Source organism: Tyto alba, unplaced genomic scaffold, assembly GCF_018691265.1.
Source record: "Tyto alba isolate M040663 unplaced genomic scaffold, T.alba_DEE_v4.0 Super-Scaffold_27, whole genome shotgun sequence".
Lineage (NCBI taxonomy): Eukaryota > Metazoa > Chordata > Aves > Strigiformes > Tytonidae > Tyto > Tyto alba.
Window position 1 is genome coordinate 29,012,879 of NW_024881301.1, and position 24,347 is coordinate 29,037,225.

The following is a 24,347-nucleotide window of genomic DNA, read 5'->3' on the forward strand; positions in this document are numbered from 1 at the left end:
AGGTAGAGATATCGGGAGCAGAGCTGAGCCCGGGAAGAAGGGAGGGGTGGGGGGAAGGTGTTCTCAAGATGTGGCAATGCTTCTCACTGTCCTACTCTGTTATGTGTTGTTGTTAGTGTCTTTAATAAATGTATGTTCTTTTTCTCTTCCCCTAACGAGTCTGCCTTTTGCTTGTGACCATAATGGGTGATCTGCCCCTCCCAGTCCTATCTCAAACCCCAAGCCTGGCTCATTTGTCCCTTCTCATTGCTGGAAGAGAAAGGAGGTGTGAGTAGCTCTGTGGTGTTTGGCTGCCGACCGGGCTCAAATCACAACAAATACATAAAAGCACATGGCTGTGGGCCTTCTGGAAAAATTCTAGATTCCATCAGCCCCTCCCTATACTTCAAATACGTAGCAAGTTAATGATAGCTCTGATGTTGAGTGTTTAACATGTATATTAACTACTTCAAGCTTTTTATAGCTTGGGATGCTTAAGTAGAGACCTCTGGGGTTTTAGAGAAAAATATTCTGGTGAATCATCTACCCCTTGCTGTTTTGTTTTCTGTACAAAATCTCTGAGGAGCTTTCCAGTGAAAGCAGAGGGCCTTGCATGTAGGCCAGCTTTAGAAAGACTAGCTCCTTTCAGTATTGGGAAATTATGCAGCTATGATACAACCCTCACTTAAGAAGTTTCTTGTTTTCCATCACTAGTCAAGGCAATAATACTGCAGTCTAATTAAATTACTGTCATGTGAAGTTTTTCCTCTTTAATGTAGCTGCTTTAGACTTAAGAAGTAGTTACCTCCTCTCCATTCCAGTTTTTTCTCTTAAAAAAGGAATAAGTTTTGGGGACAGTGCCACATTACCAGCAATGAAGACTCAAGTGCTCTCCTCCCAATGCAGGTACAATATGCTGTGCTACCGCTGTGCCTCAGCAGCAGTTTTGAAGCAGGTGAGGAGCATTGTACCACCCACCCATATTCAACTGTGAAACTCTGGCTTATAGTTCACTATAAGCATCAGTCTGATCATGTTACCTCTCTTGTGTCTAAATTATATCCCTCACTGTCATCTGTAAAGATTCATATCATCTGCACACTTTATCAGGCTTCATAATTGAAACTAATGGAAGATATGTTTGTTTAGCTGTTGTGAATGGCTTTGAAGATCTCAGTCTCAGCGAGGGTGATGAATTAAGGATGTCAGCTGAGCAAACAGTTTAATTTTGAATGAATTTAGCCAAAACTGATTACTGAAAAACTGATATGAATCTTTCAAGTTCATATTATTTCACATACTTTAGCAGTAAATATTCCACCCCTGCTTGCCATCTGACTCACCAAGCATAAAAGTGGAAGAATCAGCAATGATGTCAGCTTCTCAGACATGAGACCAACTTTGGATACTATAAACAGGTGTGAGAAGCCACTTTTCAACTGCAGCAGGGAGTACAGCCCTCACATGGTTTAGCCCCCAGCTGACATAAATTTCTACATAATGGCAATTCTGTTAAGCATCCTGAACATGACTGCTGAAGCCCAGGAACACAAAACCCAGAAACCAACAACTGCAGAGAACTATTCCATGACACATTTATTGGGAGTACCTGGTTTTTATTCTCTCCGGTCCATTTTCTAATGAATTAAAATAATAACTTTGAGGGGAAAGAAAACTGTCTTAAAATAGTCATGTTTTGTTTTTTTTTTTTTTTTTTTTTTCCTCTCCCAGGTAATTTGGAGTCAGGAAGAATCCAAAATAACAGCACGAGTGTTGACAATTACAGGGTGAGGTTGGAAACCTCTAGAAGTCATCCAGTCCAACCTCACGTTCAAACCAGTGCCACCTAAATATTAAAAGGAAAAGAAAATAATTTAAAGGAAAAATAAATTTAAAAATGAAGACTTCCCCTATCCCCTTTTTGCACCAGAAGGAAAAAAAAAAAAGAGAGCAAGAAATGTTTTCCCGAAACATGTAGCTCTGCTGTGTTGTTCATAAGTAAATATGACCAATAGGGAAAACATCTACAGCTGCCTCCTTTGGTTGACCTAGTTCCCTTCCTGTTTTGATGCAGGTAGCATTTAGCGCAGCGTGTGGCAAACTCCAACTCAGGTTCCAGCTCTGCTCCACCACAGTCCAGGCCAGAAAAAGCTAGGAATGCTGCACGTTCAGCTCCAGTGACAGAGAAAATGCTCCGTATCATTCACTAGCAGTCCCCTCCACGTTAATTTCGGAACAGCACTGACAGCTGCTGAAGAGGGTTCCACCCCATCTTTCAGCTGGGAAAGCAAGGCCTCTAGGGCAGGGCCTGGACTGTACAGCAGAGAAGAACAGGGTGGGGGAACCTTACAGGATCTGAGTGAAACCCAGATGACTCATCAGAAAGTAAAATGTTCCCGTTTTGGCAGGAAGCTGAAATAGCAGCCCTGGGTTGTGCTGCAGCACAGCGATAAATGACCCTGAGGGCTTGGGACAAAATCCGGTGCACACTGATATTCCTAACAGTAGGGGCTATTTCACATCTCATTAAGCAAAGAGGTTTACATGACAATTAACACATTAATTAGCAGCATCTTCTTCACGGGTGGATCTTTGGCTTGAGATTTCAACATTTTTAGATAACTCTTTTGTGAGTGAAAATGAAGGAATAGTTTCTTCTGACTCAAGGTGACAAGGACTCATATCCAGAACTGGCATAGGAGTGTATTTGCCTGTGTACTGAAGGACACTGCAACCAGACAATGGCCTTTCCCATAACGTCTACGCAAGGAGGGTCCCCTTGTACATCTGCAGCCCGCCAGCCAAAGCCTAGACCTCAGCCTGGGCAAGATGCCAGGCTGGCCACTCCGTAACCTGACCCTGATAAGGCCTAAGGTACCACAAAGTCACACAGAGGCAAAGCAAAGCCCGGACTTGAATAAGCATTAGCTCCCCACTACAAAAATACTTTTAATTATATCTGTAGAGATACGACCTGTGAGAAAACTCTTCAGCAGACACCAACAAGCAATCATGCTGGTTTCACTGAAAATAGGCATCAGCTGTAAGAGAATGTTCATTGCCCTAGAGCTTCACATTTCAGTTAAAGAACTAGTAATTTCTATCAGAGACTGCTTTAAAGAAGAGTTGGTATACAAGTATGGATTTCCTTAAACTGCAGGTATGTTTCTCTCAGAGGTTTTTGTTCAACATCATCTTTAATTTCTGTTATCTTTTGAGAGAATGGATTTGCAGGCATACAAGAAGATCTAGAGCACTGGAAATGGAATGAAAGGAAGAAAACATTGCAGACTGGAACTTGTAGCTTTCAAGATCAGGGGGCTTCTGATATGCATTGAGTCCCTTCCCTGCCAGGTGGATGTTGCCAACCCATGGAAAATAGTGACATACTTTATATATGTTATCTTTCACTTCCCTCAGGCACATTCTGCAAGGAAGCAGCGTTCTAAGCAATGTATAAACAAACAATCATCATATTAATCTTTTACATATTTCGGCACTCAAAGCACAGATAAATCACTGTGCCGTAGCCTTATCTGTCATAGCACTTACGAAATAAATCCAGGCTCAGGAGGAACAGTGGATAACTTTTCCTTTAATTAGCTTTTCAAAGCTGATGGTATTTTTTAGAATCTGATTTATTCTTCTTATTTATCAGCCTGCCTTGTTTCAGATGGGTACTACTGTCTGACCTCTAGATACCCTTGCACTTGCTCTGTGATATCCCCAGAATGTCAGTGCTTCAATCCTTCACCTTTCATTCCCCAAACGTTTCTTATTGGTCACTTCTGGTACCAGTGGCAGCTGAAGTGGAAGTTTATCCTCCGATAATCTGTACCGCTTTAATGGTTCCCAGCATCATGAGGATATTTTCCAAGTGTTATGGTGACACCAGCCGAGATCTTGGCAATAGAAAAGTGTTTCTTATGCTTATTTCCTAACTTAGTCTCTTGGGTTTTTCCTGCTTTCCCAACCCTCTGTCAGCTCCTTGATTTCTGTGACTTAACTCCTTTCGTTATTGCTTTATTCTTTGTTATTACTTCTCATATCTTTCTGATAATAAAGCCTTAGAGGAATACGACAGCATTCCCACCATGCATCTAAAATCTCTTAATAAATTTCTCCAAACCTCCAAGTCACATTTGTCCAAAAGCTTAGCAAAAATCCCCTCTAAAAGGAACAACTGTCACATCTTCTTTATATATTTCTCTGTAAACAAGAGTCTAGGAACTATAGCACAAAAACCTTGTAAAATGATGAGCATGTTTCAAACAGTTCTAATATAAAATATTACACATAAAAGAAGTCACTAGTTTTTAGCATGTCTCCAAAATAACATAGGCTTAGAAATGTTTATCCTTGTAGCATCCCTATCCTTTTTTTTCCAAGATAAAATTAGTCTTGCACCAGCATGCCTGAAAAAGCAGAATTCTCCTATAATTTCAATCACTCACTCAGTTTTCTCATGACTTTTATACAGCTGACTGAACACCTATTATCTCACCTAAAAGAGATGCTGTGAGTTTGCTCACCTCAGTCACCTGCAGGATCTTTGAAATGCCTCCTCTTCTGTTCCATCCAAAGAATGCCTTCCTGCATCTCCCAGTCCATTCCCGAGGCCACTGAACATGCAGTCATCAATAAGTTCTGGCCAAGTTATCCTACGTAACTCTGAAGAAAAAACGAGACTCGCAGATGCTGCAGAAGGTCTTCTCCGCTCTCTTTGAAAATTTTGTTTTCTTGGTGGTCTGTCACAGTCAGGTCTCCAGTAGTAAACTGAACAACCTATCCTCTTGGCTCTTCTTTTCTTCTTTTTCTTTTCTGTAAACACATAATCAGTGCCTCAAATCCTTTAGGTATCACAAACTGCATTTCTCTATTGCCCTCTACTGACTGCTAGCTAACACCGCCTTCCTGGAAAATTGGCAAGCACCAGATACACAGTACGCTTTCCTCCACCGCCCTCCCTCAAATCAATAATGATACACGATGACCAAAAGTCAACACAAATCATTCTATTTTTTCCTTTGTTACAAAACACCAGGCAAGATTTACAGCTTGTTGGCCATCCGTGGTAGCTACAAAACACTAAACAACAGAAGCAGGAAGCAGTTAGAAACATGGGTCTGCTTAACATGGGGTTTTTTTGGTGAACAAAAGCCAGGAAAAAGTGGAGATGAATGCATTCTGCCTTGAAATGCGGGTGAATTTACCCCACGGATGCCATAAATACTGTACCAGGGAGCTGAGGGTTACCTGGTTTCAAGGGTCTGGTCCTGCCAGCACTGGATGCACAGGCATACTGACTTTTGATGGGAGATCTGCAGAAAGGGGCTCACAGAGAGCCATGACTCGGAGGCCATGGTTTTTTGGTCATTTTCCCTTTGTCTCTAGAGTTGTATTTGTTTAGCACATTCAGCACCATACCTAACATGAGAAATACGGTTTCTGCCTCGTGAGACAGGTACTGGGACAAGACACATGATATACTGTATCTGAATGGCACTGGGAGGTGCTGTTTGCACTGCTTTTTGGACAAAGATGATCTATAACGCAAAGAGAAACCTGCAAACTAACGTAAAAAAAGGGAATGGGCCAGCGTACTTTCAGGAGCAGAAGAAAAGACAGACTGGAGGAGACTGAGGGGGAAAAAACAGCAGGGATAAGAAGAATGTAAGAGCCGGGGGGGGGTGGGGGGGAAGAAATAAAACCAAATCCTATGCATTGTATTAGTCACTAGTTAATTAGTACAGTACAGTGCTTATTAACCAAGTCACTCAGGCACTTGTTCTCCCACACAAAAAAAAAAAGGTTAACCCAGCATGCTGGTTCAAGTGCTCTGGTCCACCTGCACCACTCCAGGGCCAGGGAGGAGTCAGGTCCCAGCTCCTGGGACCACACAAAAATCCCCAGTACATTTTCCTTTTGCTGGGCAGAGGCTGGAAGAGAACACGGAAGTATCTTGCCTCACCCCTTCTCCTCTGCAATCAAGTCCCCTAGGAGGAAAACGTGGTTAAAAATGATAAAAACAGGCCCACCCGCCATAAAAGTGTTGAAATTATTTTTGCTCACTCGTGTTCAAAAAACACTTCCATTTTTTTTTTTCCACCGCTACTAATAAATGGGAATTTCATTGGCCAAAAATCTGTTGGCTGATGAACACTGGTTGTGTTTTAAACAGGTATTATGTGACATCCCTGCTCTTCCACTCAGGAAAGGTAGAGTTCACACAAAAACTATCAACAAAGCCAGCAACTTGGCAATAAAAAAATGTAATATTAAAAGGTCCATTGAAATGGTTTTATTTAATTAAAAAATAAAGTCAGCAGAGGCCCTAACTGCAGCTACTATGAACATTTCATTCACAAGCCCAGATTTATTGACTGCACTGTAAAGCTTTCGTATTAAAGGAAGCCCAGAAATTCAATTTTTCCTATGCTTTTCTACTTCTAAAGCCCTTGGCTACCCCATGTTAGAAAATAAGAAATAATTGCATTTATTCAAATTCCTTGATAGAATATTGAAGCCTGCTCAGATGAATACCTCTCCTAAATGAACACTATTACCAGCAGATCAAAGAAGAAGAATGTCTAGCAAATGAATGGGGCTGAGGGAATTAATAAAACACACATCAAACGTTGAAAAGCTGAGGGTTTTTTTTCTTTTTAATAGGCGCACATTTGCAGAGTGATAAAGCAAAGCACGTAGTTGCCAAAATTAATAAAAAGGCATCTCAACAGAGCGAGAGATAGCTGAAGTTCAGCACTTTCGAACATCAAGCGGCATTCTGGTGCTGCTGGTTGAAATCCTTCACGTGACAACTCTTGACAGAGAATTTTTTTTGTTCTGTTTTTTTGTTTTTTTGGTTTTTTTTTTTTTTTTTTCCCGCCGCTAAGGTAAAAGTTTCCCACATAAACACCCCTCCCAGCACCGCCGCAGACCCAGGCTGCTCCCGCCGCACGGCTGTCGCCCCCGGCCGCTTCCCCAATGGCGGGGCGGGCGCCCACCGGCCCCGGCCCCTCAGCGCCGCGCGCCGCCCCTCGCGCCGCCCGTTGCAACGGCCGCCGGCGGCGCGAGCCCCGGCGGCTCCTCGCCCGGGGCAGGCGGCGGCGGCGGCGGCAGCACGAAACCGTCGCCTAACGCCCCACCCCCACCCCGGGCTACACCGCGCCGCCTCGGGCTGGGCGGCGTACCGCGTCGCCGTCCGAGCCCGGAACCACGGTGCTTCGGCCCCGGGTGCCCGCCGGGCCCGGGCGAAACGCTGCACGTTCCCCCGCCCCCTCCCCTTCCCCGCCCCTGGCCGCCGGACCTGGCTAGCGGCGGTTTCCGGCGGGGCGGGCGTTCGGCGCCATGGAGCGGCGGCGGCGGTGGTTCCAGGAGGTGGCGGCGGAGGGGCTGGCGGGCGCCTGCCCGGGACAGGCGCGGTTCCTGCTGTAAGCGCCCGGCGGCCCCGGGGGAAGTGGGGGGGGGGGAATGGCGGCGGGAGGCGAAGCGGGGGCGGGGAGAGCGAGCTGGTGACGCACGTGGGGCTGGCCCCGCCCCCCGTCCTCGCGCCTGCCGCGGCGCGCCGCCGCGTGGCCGGGTCCGGGGAGGGCGGTGTCGTGCGTGGCGTGCCGTACCGTACCGTTCCGCGCCGTGACGTTGTTGCCCTTTTCCCGCGCAGGTGGACGCTCCGCAACCGCCGAGGCGAGTGAGGGACCGGGACCGGGACCGGGACCGGGGCCGGGGCCGGGGCCGGGGCCGGGGCCCAGCGGCGGGGGAGCAGCAGCGCGCCTGCAGCAGCGGCGCGCTCGCCAGGCAGCAGGGCCCGCGTGTTCCCCTCAGGGGTTTAGGCTGCTGCCTGCTGCAGCAAGGCGCGGGCGGCGGGAGCGTGCCTCCTAATTAGCGCTGAACTGCATCGGAAAGCACTTCCTGGTCCCGGGGTGGGATGCTGACACCTTCCCGCACTTGCCCTGGGCGAAAGGGCTTTGCCAGGCTTCGGTGTCAGCGGTCTGGCAAAAGGGTGTGCCTGCGTGGAGTTCCTCGCAGAATTGCGAGCCTCCGGCGTTAACGATTTTTAGGAAGGAATGGCATTTTGTCACGAAAATTGACAATGAGGTGCTGTGTAGACTTCTGTTGTGTATAAACTTACCATGAATTGTGCTGAGCTGAGCACGTACTGGTGCACTTACCAGTGTTCAGCTTCCTCTTGTCTTCTAGTAGTATCTGAAACATAAAAACATACCTACCTAGATAATGTTAAGATAGAAACATACCATTTTAACGTTTGCATATAAAACATAATTATTTTATTTATGTTTTATTCTTTATTAATCTGTAGATAACGAATGTGGATTAAAAAGGGTATGTCCTTACTGCTTCCAGTTCCTGGTTCCTGATAGCTACCGGGTGCGTCTCAAACCAAAGATGAAAGTGACTCCACAGATAGAGAAAGTTCTTAAATGCGAGGCGAAGAACCGTAAACTTAATATGAAGCAGACAAAGCTTTTGAAAAAGTACAGAGAATCAAGAAGTGTTCTGGTAAGGACGTTTGCTTGGAACCGCCAAATACCTGATATTTCCTGGAAACTGTTCAGTGACATAAAAACGAAGATACCCGCACGTTTATTTTTTCATCAGATGAAACTCTTCCTTTATTTTGGGATAACTTGTATTCACAGTGGAAATTTACAAAATTTATCCTCCACAATTGTAGCTCCCTCCCCTGCTACCAAAAAAAAAAAACCCTACTGCTCATTCAAACCCAGGACAGCAATAAGGGATCATGAGCACCATGACAAGAACAGTGAGCTTCCCCCCCAAAAAACAAGCACAACCCCACATGTCAGAGAAGCTACACAAACAGCTCTGCCTTCCCTGTGATCTCTTTAGCGGCAGCTTGGGTACACTCTGCAGATGTCAAAGATCTTGCTGTAAATGAAGTAATTTCTTCCTGCCGGGAAGCTCTGGCATTTCCACTGTCAGCTACTGTACGGTTTGCTTAGCTTTGCAAAAAATGACAGGAGTGGCAGAATTTCATCCGTTCCTTTCTTCCTATGAATGTGGCAGAACTAGGACCGGGCAACTCTACTAGATGCAGAGCTTTAGTACAGCCATATAAATCCTGAAATCCATTAGAATCCTTAGAAATCCATTGCTAAGAATACCCCCAAAATATAACTGAGAAGGAAAACATGCCATGGACTGAAGTCAGGCTGGTTTTGTCAGTATGTGTAGCTTGGCATTTACTGCCTTTGTTTCAGCTCTGAAGAAGGGCTTGGGTGACCTGATAGATTGTCAGGTCTTCTCAGCTTTATCAGTTGTGTGAAAATATGTTTGCTCAGCTTAACAAGCTTTACTTCATATATTTCAGTAGACTGTCATGGCTACATCAGGTTATTGTTATCTTCTGTACGAATTTTTTACATTTGAATATTACTGTTTATAGGAAGTCTTTCAAAACTAAACTGCATAGGTAATTTAAACAAGTTAATGTTGCTCTTGGGGCTTCAGTTCTTTTTCCTAAAATTAATCAGGAATGTAAGGTTTAATTACTATTTTTTATACTAATTACTATTATTTGAAGAATAATAGTAGACATTTGATTTAGTGTCGCTGAGGCATGCACTACTATTAAAACAGGTTATATGAATGGATGTTTTAATAAATGAGATGGCACCCTATTGTGCCCAGCAGTTGCTGGCACACTTGGCATTTTCTCAGATGGGAGACTGCTGTTTGGGGAGTAAAATTTGCAAACCTCAAAATTATTGAAGAGTCAACACATAGTTAAACAGGAGATATCACAGAGGTTCTCAGCTGTCAGGACAAAATAGGGCCCTCGAGAAAGGCACCTTTGCTATTAACTTCTCCAAATTGTAGATCACAGTTGAGCAGCAGAAAAGGCAGCTGAGAAGCTGGGATCTTTGCTTTATTTTTCTGGAATCACAAAGGTTTAGTGTACATTAAGAACTGTCACTTTAGACAACTGTTTAACAGTGTCCTGCAGAATCATGATGGGTTCTTAGATTGAGTCTGTAGCTGGAGGGGTTTGTAGGACATTCATGTGAGCAGTTTAAAATTCAGTTTTAAATAGGTCCAGTTTAAACCCTGGGAAGTACTCTGATCTTGGGATGTGATTACAATTTGCTGCACTTGTGTTCTGCTCTGTTCTGTTTGCATCTGTGCTGTGGATTATGATTTAAGTATTTCTGGTCTTAAATATTTAAAACACTGTCAGCAACTGACAGCTTTCAGAATTAGCAATCTACATCCCTGTAATCTAATACCTAAGAGTTGTGAAAATGAAGATTTGAACATGGTTGAAAATCAAACCAAACAACAGTGTGATAGGTTGTTCCTCTCATAACTTTCATAGCAAGTAGAACTTGATTTGAGAGTGCTTCTGCCATGAAAAGGCATGTAACATAGGAACTATTTCAGGGATTTTAAATTTTTTTGAGTTAACTGCATATGCAGTTCCTGGAATGGAAACTAGCTGTGCAGTGCTATGGTTAGTGCGCTAATTCTTGCATTGTAAGGTGTTCTCCATTTATATTATGTGGAGTGATAAATCATCATATGATGCTGGGTTTTTTTTCCCATCTGAATTTCATTTAGAAGAACTAAAAATACATCAGTACCTGAGCTCTATAAGCTAATGATCTTTCTCCTCTTTAGTTTGTTAGGCTGACAAAATAATGTCTAAAGACAGTCAAAACACTTAACTGAAAACATTTCATTTCAGCATTTCTAAATGTAATTCTTTCTAAGCAATCTGAATGTAGGTAAATTTACACACTTTGAAATGAAGAGTGATTTGGTATAGATGTTTTCAAAACTGCTTAGACATTTTTGTGACATTCTTTTGAGTATGTGTTTTTTAACCAGAAACGTCACGTAACTGTTTTTCAGTCAGTGTAATTGTGTGCCTCAAAAAAGTTGTGTGGCTATATTGCTCTCATGTCTCTTAATAACAGTAGTTGCCATGGCAGTAAGGGATATTAGGAATATCTTGATGATCTCTGTGAATGTCTGATATTATCTGTTCTGATGCATCTCTGCAACGTACTGTGCTGCTGGAAGTTCCCTGCAGCCTACAAGTAAACAGAAGAGAAAGTGCCCTTTGTTTAGAACCTTCTCTGTATTGTAGTATTTTTGTACTGATAGAAGGCCTCTTCTTTGTTCATTAAGACTCGGTGTTATTAGTTACGGATGACTGTCTTTGAGAGTTTTGTAGTTTAAATATTTTATATCAAGACTCCCTGGAAAGTGTGTAATATAACTTCATTGGGGTAGAATATGCTAATGAATTCAGATCACACGCTATGTCATGGGTTTTTTTAGCAAAATACAAATGCACCTAATGTATACTCGAGATATCATATGTCCAGTTCAGGTGCTGTTCCATCTTTCTGTTTTGACAGGGTTGTTTTCTGTATTTCACTGTACAGTGTTATATTCAGAGTTACGGGTTTCCTGAAATTAGTTGCTAGGGGATTGGAGTCATTTCTAGATAAACCTAGGATGTGTTTGGAATGAAAATACTAGATGTAAAGTACATGTTGCTTTTTAATATGTTACGTTTAACTTAAGCAAATACTTAATTTGTGTCATGAGGTTTGGAGAATAGTTTGAATAATTCTTCCAGTGGCTTTATAACATAAAGATGGAAAGACTGAAAGAATGGTTGCTATTTCCTTTCTTCTCTCCATAGCTGGTTACTTGCAACTCGTGCAACAAAACAACACGACATTATGGTAAAAGCAGGGATTTTCTGGCTACCAAGACACAAAATTCTGGCACTCAAAGTATCAAATCTAGCCTGAGGACACCAGATGTAAACATCCAGTCTGCACGGAAAGTGACACCTGTAAGCTGCAGTAGGTTGGGATCAAAAGGGAACAGTCCCTCATCACTTCCCAGGTACCCGTTTTGCTCCTATTTAAAGAGGCACTTTGCTGAGTAGAGTGTGCTGCACCTTATTGGGAAGGGGTGTCATGTACTGATTTCAGATCAGTCACTTGAATCAACTTTAAATTGGTAACTAAGTATTTTTCTTCGGTGGTCTGATTGAGGGGGATCGATTTTAACTTCCCAACCCTTAAATTCAAAGATTCTGATGAAAAGTGACTGAGTGCAAAGAATGCCCGGTTATGTTTTGTCATTATTGTGAAATATGTGGCTTAAAATTTGCAAAACGAAGTTATGCTTCTGACTGCTCGCTTTCGTATGAAAATACACTGTTTACATTCAAAATTTGCACTCAAATTGTATGTGTGCACTGTCATAGCTACGCTGTGTTAATTCTGATTCCTCACCTTTAAGACACTTGAGTCTTTTGTTTTTCAGAACATGTGTATCCGGACAGGTGACAACCAGCTCTGCTTCCAAGACTCCCCGCAACTCCAAATTTCACTTTTCTAAGCTAAAACGGATGCTTAACCTAGAAGAAAAAGAGAAAAGCCAGAAGGCAGATTTGAAAACCTTCTTGACTTTACTTTAGTTATACATTATTTCAAAGTAATAAAGATTACAGCAATAAGTATTGTTCCAGTTTTAGTAAATCAACAAAGTGATTTCTTTAAAACTGAAGCTTAACAGCATGTACCCTGTGAAAGCATGGACCGTATTTTTTAGAAGCAAGCTGTGTTTCTAAGAGGCCCGATTGTCTGCAAGAGGGAGATGAGTAAACAGCCAATCTAATATGCTTGGGAACCTTAACCATGTTTTGCAGTCTCTAATGGCCCAAGAATTCCAAGCCAGGATCTGTCCTTTGGGGAAGGTGCCCGTACTGGATCCATCCGTGGGGGCAGTAGGACCAGCGGGTAGATGACAGACCAGAAGGCAGTTTGGAGGTGGGGAGGTCATAGTTTGCTCCACCTCACACTCCCACTATTTTTCAGATAATGCATCACAACAGAATTTAAAAGATCTCATCCCTGCTTTCCGTGTCTGAGTAAAACAAAGACACTTTCACCAGCAGTTTCTGTAGGTACAGTATTTTCAAAGGTCTGGTGTAGTGTCCTGTAGTGTCACTGTCTCTTGATGCCTGCGGTAATTTAAACAGCTTTGAACAGAGCCTTCACAGAGGTTCCAAAGCAATTCAGTCTTGAAGATAAGCCCTCATATACAAAGGGAGATAAAGCAATGTATCCCCTGATTCAGTTTCTTTATTTTCGTGAGACTGTTCTGTGTGACTTGCACTACGTATGATACTGGTCCCAGGGTAACGCAGGACCTTGTAAAACCACTCTGGTGTGGGATGCTCTCGGAACCCACTGATGGCTCCAGGCTAGCCTGCTGGCAGCACCCCGATTTGCTGCTGCTACAAGAGCGGCACAGTCATAAAGAACAGGGGGATGCTTCCTTTCCAGTCGCTCTGGTGCTACCCAAATGGGTCACTTTTCTCCTGTTCAGGAGGAGGAGGAGAATGGTCTTGTTCAATGACAAAGGAGAGAACCTCTTCCTTAAACACCTTGCGGTTTTATCAGCCTTCGGAGTTGCTGCCTTCCTGGACTTCAAACTGGAAAAGTGGGTTTGCCCTGGACAGCACTGAACTTGTTGCACCAAAGCGTTTTGATGTGAATAGGTGATTGTCAAGGTTAAGGCGGTCTCCGCTGGCAGGTTTTACATTTCAGTACAGCACAGAGATGAGAAAGGACAGCAAAAAGTCACCATTCAGGACTGAGTTTATAGCCTCCCCCGCGTGCAGTGACATTTCTGCAAATCGTGCTTCGGATTTCCCCTCTGAAAATAGAATCAATCAGTTAAAAACATTCGAATTCTTGAGTTTAAAGGCCTGCGTTTTCCTTTTTTTTTTTTTAATATGCTAATAAATAGTTTAAAAGTGCATTCAACCTCACTGAATACTGCTTAAGAAATAGGACCAGCAAGTAGGTTGGCAGATTTGAAAGCAATCCAGGGCAGGGGAGAATAGTTTGTTGCAAATTCTACTTACAGTCTCAAAGAGTGGCATGTAACCTTTTTATATCTCATGTACACAACAACTTTGAAAGGTTCACTGCCGTTTGTTTCTTACGTACGTGTAGGATCAAACGAACTGTCATTCTTTGATCAAAATACAGACCTTGGAGTTATGCCTCTTGCAATGTAGAACTTGGCATTAATTCACCTGTTGTTGCTGTATTTATGATCCAGTCCTCTGGAAAAATACTTCAATCTTGTTGATGGAAATCGTGCATTATACAAAAGTATTTGAAAAAGAAGGTTTGCAATAAATTTTTATATAAAAAGTGCACACATTAGGTACTTGTGGTGGTGCAGCCCCCTGTCCCTGGCCGCTGGGTGTGATTTCCCCCCTCTACTGGGCCACACACCAACCCAGGATGGATTGTGAACGGCAGCTGGCCAGAGCATTAACACACTGTCGTGGTTTGGGCCTGGTCGGCAGCCAACCACAATGCAGCAGCTCTCTCTCCCTTCCCCTCCGGCAATGAGAAGGGACAGAGAGCCAGGCTTGGGGTTCAAGATAGGACTGGGATGGGGAAAAATCCCCCTTTTATGATCACGAGCAAAAGGCAGATTCGTTAGGGGAAGAAAAAAAGAACATACATTTATTACAGCCACTAACAACACATAACAGAGTAGGACAGTGAGAAGCATTGCCACATCTTGAGAACACCTTCCCCCCACCCCTCCCTTCTTCCCGGGCTCAGCTCTGCTCCCGATATCTCTACCTCCTCCCCCAGCGGCGCAGGGGCAGGGAATGGGGGGTGCAGTCAGTGCTGCTGCTTCTTCCATCTTCGGTGGGGGGAGCTTCTGGAACTTGTTCCCCCCTGCTCCATTGTGGTCCCCCTCTCACAGCAGACAGTCCTCCACAAACTTTCTCCGACATGAGTCCCTCCCATGGGCCGCAGCGTTCCCCACACTGCTCCGTCATGGGTCACTAACTTCCTCCAACTGGATTCCCTCCCACAGCTGCAGCCCTTCCCGAGCTGCTCCGGCGTGGGACTCCCCCGCATGCTGCAATCCTCCCAGCACTGAATTACAGCAGCGGGGCTGCCTTTTCCCATGAGACCCCGGCCTTCTTCAGGCACAGAACCTTGATTATGCCGAGCAGGAGCCACAGGCCATAAATCAGTGTCTGCTCCACCGTAGATCTCCATGGGTGGCAGGGGGGGCCGCCCTGCCGTCTCCCCACAGGATACAGGAGGGTCTCTGCTCCGGCACACCTCCCCCCTCCTTTCTCCCTCCGTTCCTCCACTGACCTTGGTGTTCACGCAGCTGCAGCAACTCCTCCTCACCAGTCCCACTGCCCGTCACCACGTCCCTTCTTAAATACGTTATCGCAGAGGCACAGCTGATGGGCTCAATTTCCCAAACAGAAGTGGGGCTGGCTTGGAGCTGGGGGAGCTTTGAGAAGCTTCTCACAGGGGGCCGCCCCGATAGCCCCCTCCCCTGCCACCAAAAAACTCCACCACTCACTCAACCCAGGACACACACCCTCTTAACGAACCTGGCTCCCGCTTCCCCTGCCGCTCCATCACCTCCTGACAGCCCAGATCATCTGCACCTGGGTCGTCGCCCAAAGCAGGGAATACTAGAACTTGATAAGCTGAGCAACTGGTGGAAAGGGCCAGAGTGTTTCATCATCCCAGTTGGGCTGAAAAGAAAAAGCACCTGCCGGGAAGTCAGTAATCGCAGACCTTGTAAATAGTGATCCTGAGCGAGACCCTTTGAGCTCCCTGGGATCGCAGTGGGCTGTGACCAGCGTACGCCCCGAGCTGGGGCACCACGCGGGCACAGGCTGCTCGTAGGTTGCTCACGAAGCTGATGAAAGCAAGGGTGAAGTCAGACTTCTCGACTCTGAACTACCACCCGTTCAGAAATGCCAACGCATTGTGAGTATTTGCCCCAAACTCGAGGGAAATTTTAACGACAGGCCAGCCTCTTCCATCCACCTCTACCTATCTATCCATTTAACTATGCACATTCACATTTATGAGTGTGGATATATGCTACACTGGAAATCCAAGTATTTCCATGCTGTTTGTATGTCTTGTCTTTCACATATATACAGATACATGCTTTGATTCAGAATACCTTATAGTCATTTCGTGTGAATCTTGTCATTCTCGCATCTGTAATCAAGTCTCTATTTTAATCATATTTTACCACATCACTTCGTTAATCTTTGAATCAATCAACCATTAAGTGCTGCTAAAATCTAGTCTTTGATTGACCTCACGCCACTAATAAATCTTAAATTGCTATTAAGTAATATCTGTGTGAGATACCTTCATCCGTGACAGTCCTCTACTGCTGTGCTCCTATGAAGCTTATGTGAAACCAGCATGGGCATCTGCTACGTTTTAAGGTACACCAACATTAAGGTGCTAGATCAAATCAAGAGCATGCTTTTGAAGCAGGTCGCCCAATTGTCCTTGTTTACTGTGCTTCTTACGCGATGCTGTGTGGTCTCAGAGTACGAGTCACATTTCTTTTGGATAAAACTACAGATAATGGATAAAAAACAGGATGCAGGGCCAACAAGTGTGCTGTTGTCGTGGTTTGGGCCTGGTCGGCAGCCAACCACCACGCAGCCACTCTCTCTCCCTTCTCTTCTGGCAATGAAGGGACAGAGAGCCAGGCTTGGGGTTCAAGATAGGACTGAGATGGGTAAAAAATCCCCCTTTATGATCACGAGCAAAAGGCAGACTCGTTAGGGGAAGGAAAAAAATAGAACATACATTTATTACAGACACTAACAACACATAACAGAGTAGGACAGTGAGAAGCATTGCCACATCCTGAGAACACCTTCCCCCCACCCCTCCCTTCTTCCCGGGCTCAGCTCTGCTCCCGATATCTCTACCTCCTCCCCCAGTGGCGCAGGGGCAGGGAATGGGGGGTGCAGTCAGTGCTGCTGCTGCTGCTTCTTCCATCTTCGGTGGGGGGAGCTTCTGGAACTTGTTCCCCCTGCTCCAGCGTGGTCCCCCTCTCACAGGAGACAGTTCTCCACAGACTTTCTCAGATGTCAGTCCCTCCCACAGGCTGCAGTATTCCCCACACTGCTCCGTCGTGGGTCACCAACTTTCTCCGACTGGATTCCCTCCCACGACTGCAGCCCTTCCCGAGCTGCTCCGGCGTGGGACTCCCCCGCATGCTGCAATCCTCCCAGCGCTGAATTACAGCAGTGGGGCTGCCTTTTCCCATGAGACCCCGGCCTTCTTCAGGCACAGAACCTTGATTATGCCGAGCAGGAGCCACAGGCCATAAATCAGTGTCTGCTCCACTGTAGATCTCCATGGGTGGCAGGGGGGGGCCGCCCTGCCGTCTCCCCACAGGATACAGGGGGGTCTCTGCTCCGGCACACCTCCTCCCTCCTTTCTTCCTCCGTTCCTCCACTGACCTTGGTGTTCATGCAGCTGCTGCAACTCCTCCTCACCAGTCCCACTGCTCCTCACCACATCCCTTCTTAAATACGTTATCGCAGAGGCGCAGCTGATGGGCTCAGTTTTGGTGCAGAAGTGGAGCTGACTCGGAGCTGGGGGAGCTTCGAGAAGCTTCTCACAGCGGGGATCACCCCTATAGTCCCCTCCCCTGCTACCAAAAAACCCCACCACTCACTCAACCCAGGACATTCCACCCCTTGCCTCTGCGAATCTGTAATTTAATAATTAAGAGATCCAGCATTCAGTACAGAAGATAGTGTATACGCTAACGGGCAGTCTAGCCACGGGATCACATGTGAGCTAGTCTGAAGTATTCATCTCCTAAAAGTGCATTGTGGATGGCAGGCACTGAGCTTCAGGTATTCTGTACTCCTGGTGTATTACTATTGCCATGTGCTATTTGTTAGTGTAGACAGAGTCTTGTCGTGCTCCAAACACCATCTTTTTCCCTGTAATCACCAGAGTTGCCAGACATATCCAGATGTGTTGTTACAAGGGATCACTATTGCGAGCTATCAGATTTTACCGTGGCAAAAAAAATAATCATTCGGTACATGCCATTCCTTGTTTTACAAGTCTGCTTCAAAATGCTGGGCAAAAATAGTGTTGGTACTTTCTGCCTAAAGTGCTTTCTATCTACATCTCTAAGAGAATTTTTTTCTGTTACTGGCCTTTCACAGAGTCAGTGTATGGAGAAACATTACAGACAGAGACACATGTATATATCTATGTATGATGTATATAGGTATATACATGCATACTACACACATCAGATGCATATATGTACACATATATATACACATACATACACACACACACATATACAGGCATCTGATGCACCTTCCCTTCTGAATATGTTACAGTCCTGTACTTGGTGAAACACTGAGGATGAATTGTTGGCTGCAACAGACCACTGCCGAGCCTCCCTGCAGACCCCTCCCATGCAGCGTTACTGGGTTTGTGTTTGAAGAGTTGGAAGAACAACTCCATAGAGAGGAAATGGCCTCACTGATTTCAGCCAGGCCAGAATTTCACCCAGACTTTGTAACGCAAGACCAAGGCGGCTCTCCGTTCAACATACACCTCTGTGTTATAGAGATTTTAGTTATAGAGTGAGAGTTTGGTTACAGATTTAGTTATAGAGTGAGAGTTGTATCCCAGCTCATACAAATTCTACTTATGCAATGGTATGTATATCATTGACCCTAATAGCATCATATCACGTATACTGAAAATGATACAAAGCTTGTCTTAATAGAATGTGCTCAAGTAAAGCGTGTTTTATTTTGAAACATCAGTTTGAGCCATTTTCCCATTTTTGAGTACTGGGAACCTCAAGCTAGCGTATTACAACTGGTTCCCTCACACCCAGCCCCGCCTCTGAAGAAACATGAACTTCAGCCAGACTAGATGGTATAGGAAACATTATTTCTTTTTAAGAAATTTGCAGTTCTAGAGATGTGACCTCAGACTTTACAATGTACTGCTTCCTCACGGAAAACTGTCACACACAATACAAACACAGAGAGCAATAAACTTAAAAATTAGTATCAACCATTTCCCCTGCATCACCATGAGATTTCGGTTGACTCCTAAGTTTAGGGAGCAGTGCAAATTAAAGCCACTTCACACCATGAGACTGAGTAGACAAGCAATAAACAGTGATTTCAAAGATGTTTTTACAACAATGTTTTATTCTATTAAATATGAAAGAGCGTACATACAGGTATTATTCTGAGGACATAAATTACACAAGGATTACATGTTCTGTCAGAAAAGCACAATAATGAAACATCTTAACATTTCAAACTTTTCTTGTTAGCTTTAACAAATGAGTCTATTTCTGTTGCAAACAAGTAACGAGTGCTATTGAACTTCTGCAAATTCCCACAAGAACATCATGCTTAGTAGGATACTTTAAATATTGTGAGGATGAAATCAGAATTAGATTCCTAAATAACAAGATGGAAGAGATTTACTACTTAATCAAGATAAATGACACACTGAAATAGGAGTGGAGACAAAATTGGTCATTCGTTAAATAAAAAAATTCCACTTCAGACACTACATTTGAGTCTGCTTTCTTGCAGGAATAGTCACTGTGATTATATGCATGAGTAATGAGCAGAACTGGCCCTAACTATTTAGAAATGTAACTGTGAAATCTTAGAGGTGCTGGTTTTCTAGGTCACTAATTTCTCCACCAAAAAAACCCACACCCACAAATCTGTTGGCTTATGTTTCCAAAGGTTGAAATCCAGCTCTTCTGCCAGAGGGCCAATCAAGCCTACATATGATTGCCATGTCGTCCGTGGTCATTTGCACAGGGGGCTACTGCATTTTGGGTCAGCACTGAAGCACCAAACTGAGTTACCACTGACTCGTAAGAGCAGTATGAGACTATGGAAGTCCTAACGCACTGTCTTGTTAAACTTCAGGTAACCAGGAATGTAATTTTATCATAATGAAAGCTCAGTCCGACATTCAGAAGACTACTCAGGTAAAATATGTAATAAGCACGTAGCTTGGTTGGTGTTGCTAGGGGTTAATGGAGGTGTTTAATATATTAATACAAACATTAATGGAGTAAAACAGGCTAATGTTACTGCAGGCTGTAGTTAATCTTCAAAAGAAGGAATGAAACACAATTTGTAAGAATGGTAATTTTTGTAACTAAGGACTTCACATTCATTTTTAAAACCACAGGAGTGGGGTAATATTCCTGATATCTTTCAAAACATTCCGCAAAAACACAGACTGAGCGCGCGAACGATAGAATATCCAGGCAGTCCCAGTGACCTCCAAGGTAAGCATTCTCATATGGCAGAGAGCTGCAGGAATCTGCTTTTTTTTTTCAGAGAACGCTCAATAAAAGTGCGGTATGGTGAAGCAAACAATGCAATTATTATGCTTTCATTATTAGATGAAAAATGTTCAGATATTTTATAATTGTGCCTTTTGTAGGGCGGGCGTTCTGGTTTGAGCAGAGCCAGGCCGTGTTAGAAGAGATGGGCAGGGTACCCCCCCACATTTTCTTTCCCAGGGTGGTAACACCCCGCAGCCGTTCTACCGTATAACCCCGTCCACAGCTACAACACGGTGCTGCCCAGCTGCACAGTGCAACTTCTGCTTCGACAAAAGTTGACGTTTGTTTTGCTCTTCACGTCCACCCAGGCATGCTCTCCCTTTCGGCTCCTAAGCACCCTTCCTGTCCCCACCCAGCCTCTTTTCTTCCTGAGATGTCAGAAGTATGTACGCTAAGTTTTGGAACCTGAGAATTTGGAGGTATTTTTTGATACTACAGGGCTGCATTTGTTTCATACCATGTTATCTCCTGCTATACTATTACAGTTACAATACAAATCTTCTAACTAGTTGATACCTGATGCCTTTCCTATATAAATAAAAAACAACGTACCATTCAGCCACTCATAAATGACACTTGCTATAAGAGTGACCTTTACCTTCCACAAGCCCTCTTCTCCAAACAAATGTTGAGGGATCATTTCCAAGAACCCAGCTATGAAATATTCCTTGAAGTAAACAATTTCACAATAAAATAAAGAAAGAAATATATCCAGAAAATAGCACTCTCTCAAAATTAAAACATATATATATATATCAAGAAGAAATTGAGACCTTTTCCTCATTCTTTAATCAGTCCTACATTATTGGTAGATAAGAAACATAATCACTGAGAGTTAGGAATAGGAAAAACAATTCTAGTGAAGTGTCGTGTCTTCTTTAATACTCTTGAGAGATCAAGGAAATTCAGCATTCAACTTTATTATAATTATTTTTAATTAAGGTAGCGAAAGACTGGTTAATCTTAATTCCCTACGGTTTTGATTATCCAAGACTTCGATCCTTCAGTGCACTCTAAACAAGCCATGCCGCTGTACTTACGTTCACCTCTGGGTACAAATTAAGCTTTCCATGGATGTGATTCAACCATGAGCTCCCTACTTATCCTTCTTGGTTTATAATTCTTAATAGATTAAACTGTTTTAATATTTATCACAAATTTGGTGCTCTTCCTTAGAAAGACTGAGCTTTAACTGCAACTGTAATGCACATACGTGTATATAAGAGTTTATGAGCTGAGTTTAGCATTCTAGAACAGAAATATTTAAAATATTAAAATTGTACCTGAACATTCATTTTCTTATCAAGAATCTATACTGAAAAGATGCCAGTAAGTGTTATTTAATTTTGTATATTAGACTTAAACTAAAGAAACACTCCTCTGGAATCACTATAGTTAGCTGTTTTTTTTCCTATGGAGTAGAAAACTGCCACTCAAAACTTACAAATCTTTGGGTAGCTAGCGAGCTCTGATGAACTCTTTTCAGCTTTCTTATCTGTCAGTCAGAGTTTTCAATGAAATTAGTATTCTACATTGCATGCTACGGAGTGCTATGTCAACAGCTTGTATTATCAACTTTTAGGGTTTTTTCCCTACTTAACTGAGGTCTAATTCATGGCAACTTGAGAAAAGATAATCGGACTGAGGTGCTTATGTCCAAGGATATCTATTTGAAAGAGAAAGATTATTCTCCATTCACATCCAACAAGTATTCTAGCCGTTAGCCCCGTACAAGTCAGTAACAAGCGACAGGTCACTATCTTCAAAATAGTCCTGGAGTGAAATTGTTGAATTGTTGTGTTTTTTGAAAAGGAGGGCTACATTTTTCTAAAAAAAATCGCTTTGGTGTGAGGAGTATTAAACTTGTAAACTATGAACTTAACTGATGCAAAACGATGCCTGACAAGTGTGAACCCACGAAGGGAATACAATCATTAAATACTCTAATGATACATCCACCTCAAACATTTGCAGCCCACGTTTTTAAGGTCATCTAAATTTCCAACCTACAGGTAGGCATTTTTTAAATCACTCCTCAACAATTACGTGTCTACGCCCGATTGACTGGAAAGCTTAAACTTTCTGCCAATCTGCTAGATGCCTGTCTGCATCTTTAACATTTTAAGTGAACTTAAAAGCTAGTGCATAGCATGGCAACAAAGACTTTTCACAAATTCAGCGACCTGTAGGCAAAGACCATATTTGTGCCGTGCAAAGGACTTTTTTTAAAAGCAGACACTCAGCAATAATTTTCCACTCTCTGACTTATACAGAGGCCTGACCTGTCTCCTCCTGTCCCGTGAGACAAGACGATCAAGATCTAGAAACGTTTGCTGGAGTGGGTGGATGTGGGGGGCTGGAAGCCCACGCTGGCCTCCAGGGTTTCCCAGTGGAAGAGGATGTACAGCACGGCTGCATCATCGTGTTGCTGCACGTATGGATGGTATGTAGCATTGTCGGATTTTAATAATGGGCATTTAACAATTGGAACAGTTTAGAGAATGACCTTTCAATTTAATTAAAGCTGTAAAATGGCTTCACATTTCTGGGATTAACCTTTTTAGATGGAGACGGATGTTCCAGAAAGGGATTAGAGTACAAGTGAATGGCCCTTCAATTTAAAAACTAAGCAGCTGTAAAGGAAAGTTACAATTTGAAACATAATTAAACTGGTCAATTCTACAGTTTCTTGTGCTGACTTTTAAAAGACACTAAAATATTGCAATATTTTGAGTCAATTAAAGCTCTGCTCGGCGTAACATGATCAATGTTTTTCAATACAAAATTGGTTACTAACATTTACTTCAAAAAACCGCACATGATTTGTTTAGGGAGTGGGTAATTTAAATGTAGTACAATCACTTTTAACTTTGCATTAAATTGCATCAACCTTCTTGCAAACATAAGCTTGTGATTTCCACATTTCACTCCTTCACTAGCAACTGAAATGTCTCAAGTTAGAAGTATGTGTTGATTATATGTTGATCTACATTAAATATAGGGTACATAAGAAAAATCTTAGCATGTTTTTTTACAGGGCACCCAACTAAAATCTTTACAAAAGATAAGATAATTATCCATTCTTCAATGTAATAGACACAGATGCCACTTTTATAAATGTACCCTTATGTTCACTCGCCAATAAAATAGTAAACAAATCAACTTTTTAAACCATTTTTTTTATAAATTATTAGAGTATTTTTACGGACACTCTCCAACAATATACAAAAATAATACTACAAGAGTACCAATCAGTCTGACCTACCCCTCATTTCACAGAAAAGTAGAGGTTATGGAAGGATGTTCTTGTAATCAATCATCGCTGTAGATGTCTCCTGCAAACGGTAGGTGTACGTGGCTGCCTGTGACGTTGGGAAGTCGAGAGAGATCAGGCAGGTTCTGGATGCGTGACCTGAGCTCTTTCCGTACTTGGGACACTCTGGCTAGCTTGCGTTTGTACTCCTGCAATGCAGAAGAATTCAACATGAGGCTTTTTTGCTACGACCGTCCCTACTACCTACTGCACTTCATGGTTTCCAAAGAAAGTCTTCCTTCTGCAAGTTGGAGGACTAAACATCTTTTAACGGGCGAGAACTCAGACAGCTGGCTGTTCTGGAGACATCAGCTCAAGATGAAGTATTTAACATTGTAAACCAGCTCACTAGAACATAGCTAGTGCTCACCTATTAAGAACAAAAGACACAGTGGAGAAGAATACCAGCTTGTATAAAATTAAACCAGTTATTCCAAAATGTAGGAAGAGTAGGGTACAATCTCCAGGAATATTTACATTTCAGACTCTTGGAAACACATTTCTTTGGAGAGCAGATGAGACTAAGCATTAGCAGGCAAAGCGGCACTTCATGAAAATATACTGTAAGCCACCACGCCTCAAATGTCGATGCTTTCTAGCATGGCTGCAGGTTTTGGTGCAGCCTGGGGATGGCTGGAAATAAAAAGAAATAGTTAACCTACAGCTTGGATAATCAGCCTATGGATAACCAAGATCTCATGATTATAAACACTTCTAAATTAATGGGGGAAAAAACCCGCATCATCCTCTAAAAGTGCCAAATATAAACACTTGAAAGTTCCAGCAGGTATAA

The 24,347-nt window shown here is 43.3% G+C and overlaps 2 protein-coding genes and 1 long non-coding RNA gene across 3 annotated transcripts in view; 1 reads left to right on the top strand and 2 right to left on the bottom strand.

Moving 5' to 3' along the window:
* Window positions 1–1,578: 1,578 nt before the first annotated feature.
* Window positions 1,579–4,790, bottom strand: LOC122153943. The gene is made up of 2 exons (XR_006165801.1): window positions 4,512–4,790; window positions 1,579–1,825 (listed from the first exon to the last, which is right to left on the bottom strand). It is a non-coding gene; the product is annotated as an uncharacterized LOC122153943 (long non-coding RNA).
* A 2,437-nt stretch (window positions 4,791–7,227) lies between these two features.
* Window positions 7,228–12,502, top strand: CUNH18orf21 (chromosome unknown C18orf21 homolog). Its single transcript, XM_042798181.1, has 5 exons — window positions 7,228–7,412; window positions 7,643–7,665; window positions 8,300–8,499; window positions 11,675–11,883; window positions 12,310–12,502. The coding sequence occupies exons 1-5, from the start codon at window positions 7,330–7,332 to the stop codon at window positions 12,461–12,463; spliced, it is 669 nt and encodes a 222-aa protein (XP_042654115.1). The 5' UTR covers window positions 7,228–7,329; the 3' UTR covers window positions 12,464–12,502.
* Window positions 12,503–19,049: 6,547 nt separating this feature from the next.
* Window positions 19,050–24,347, bottom strand: part of RPRD1A (regulation of nuclear pre-mRNA domain containing 1A) — a 44,797-nt gene continuing 39,499 nt past the window's right edge. Inside the window, exon 7 of the mRNA XM_042797962.1 lies at window positions 19,050–23,703. Coding sequence (XP_042653896.1) covers window positions 23,554–23,703 — 150 coding nt within the window. The 3' untranslated portion in view covers window positions 19,050–23,553. The remainder of the gene's footprint in view (window positions 23,704–24,347) is intronic.

Bases quoted from the DNA above. Each gene is read 5' to 3' on its own strand.
- CUNH18orf21 (XM_042798181.1), top strand. From the start codon at position 7,330: ATGGAGCGGCGGCGGCGGTGGTTCCAGGAGGTGGCGGCGGAGGGGCTG. The intron at 7,666-8,299 runs GCGAGTGAGGGA...ATTAATCTGTAG, and splicing joins GACGCTCCGCAACCGCCGAG to ATAACGAATGTGGATTAAAA. The intron at 8,500-11,674 runs GTAAGGACGTTT...TTCTCTCCATAG, and splicing joins GAGAATCAAGAAGTGTTCTG to CTGGTTACTTGCAACTCGTG.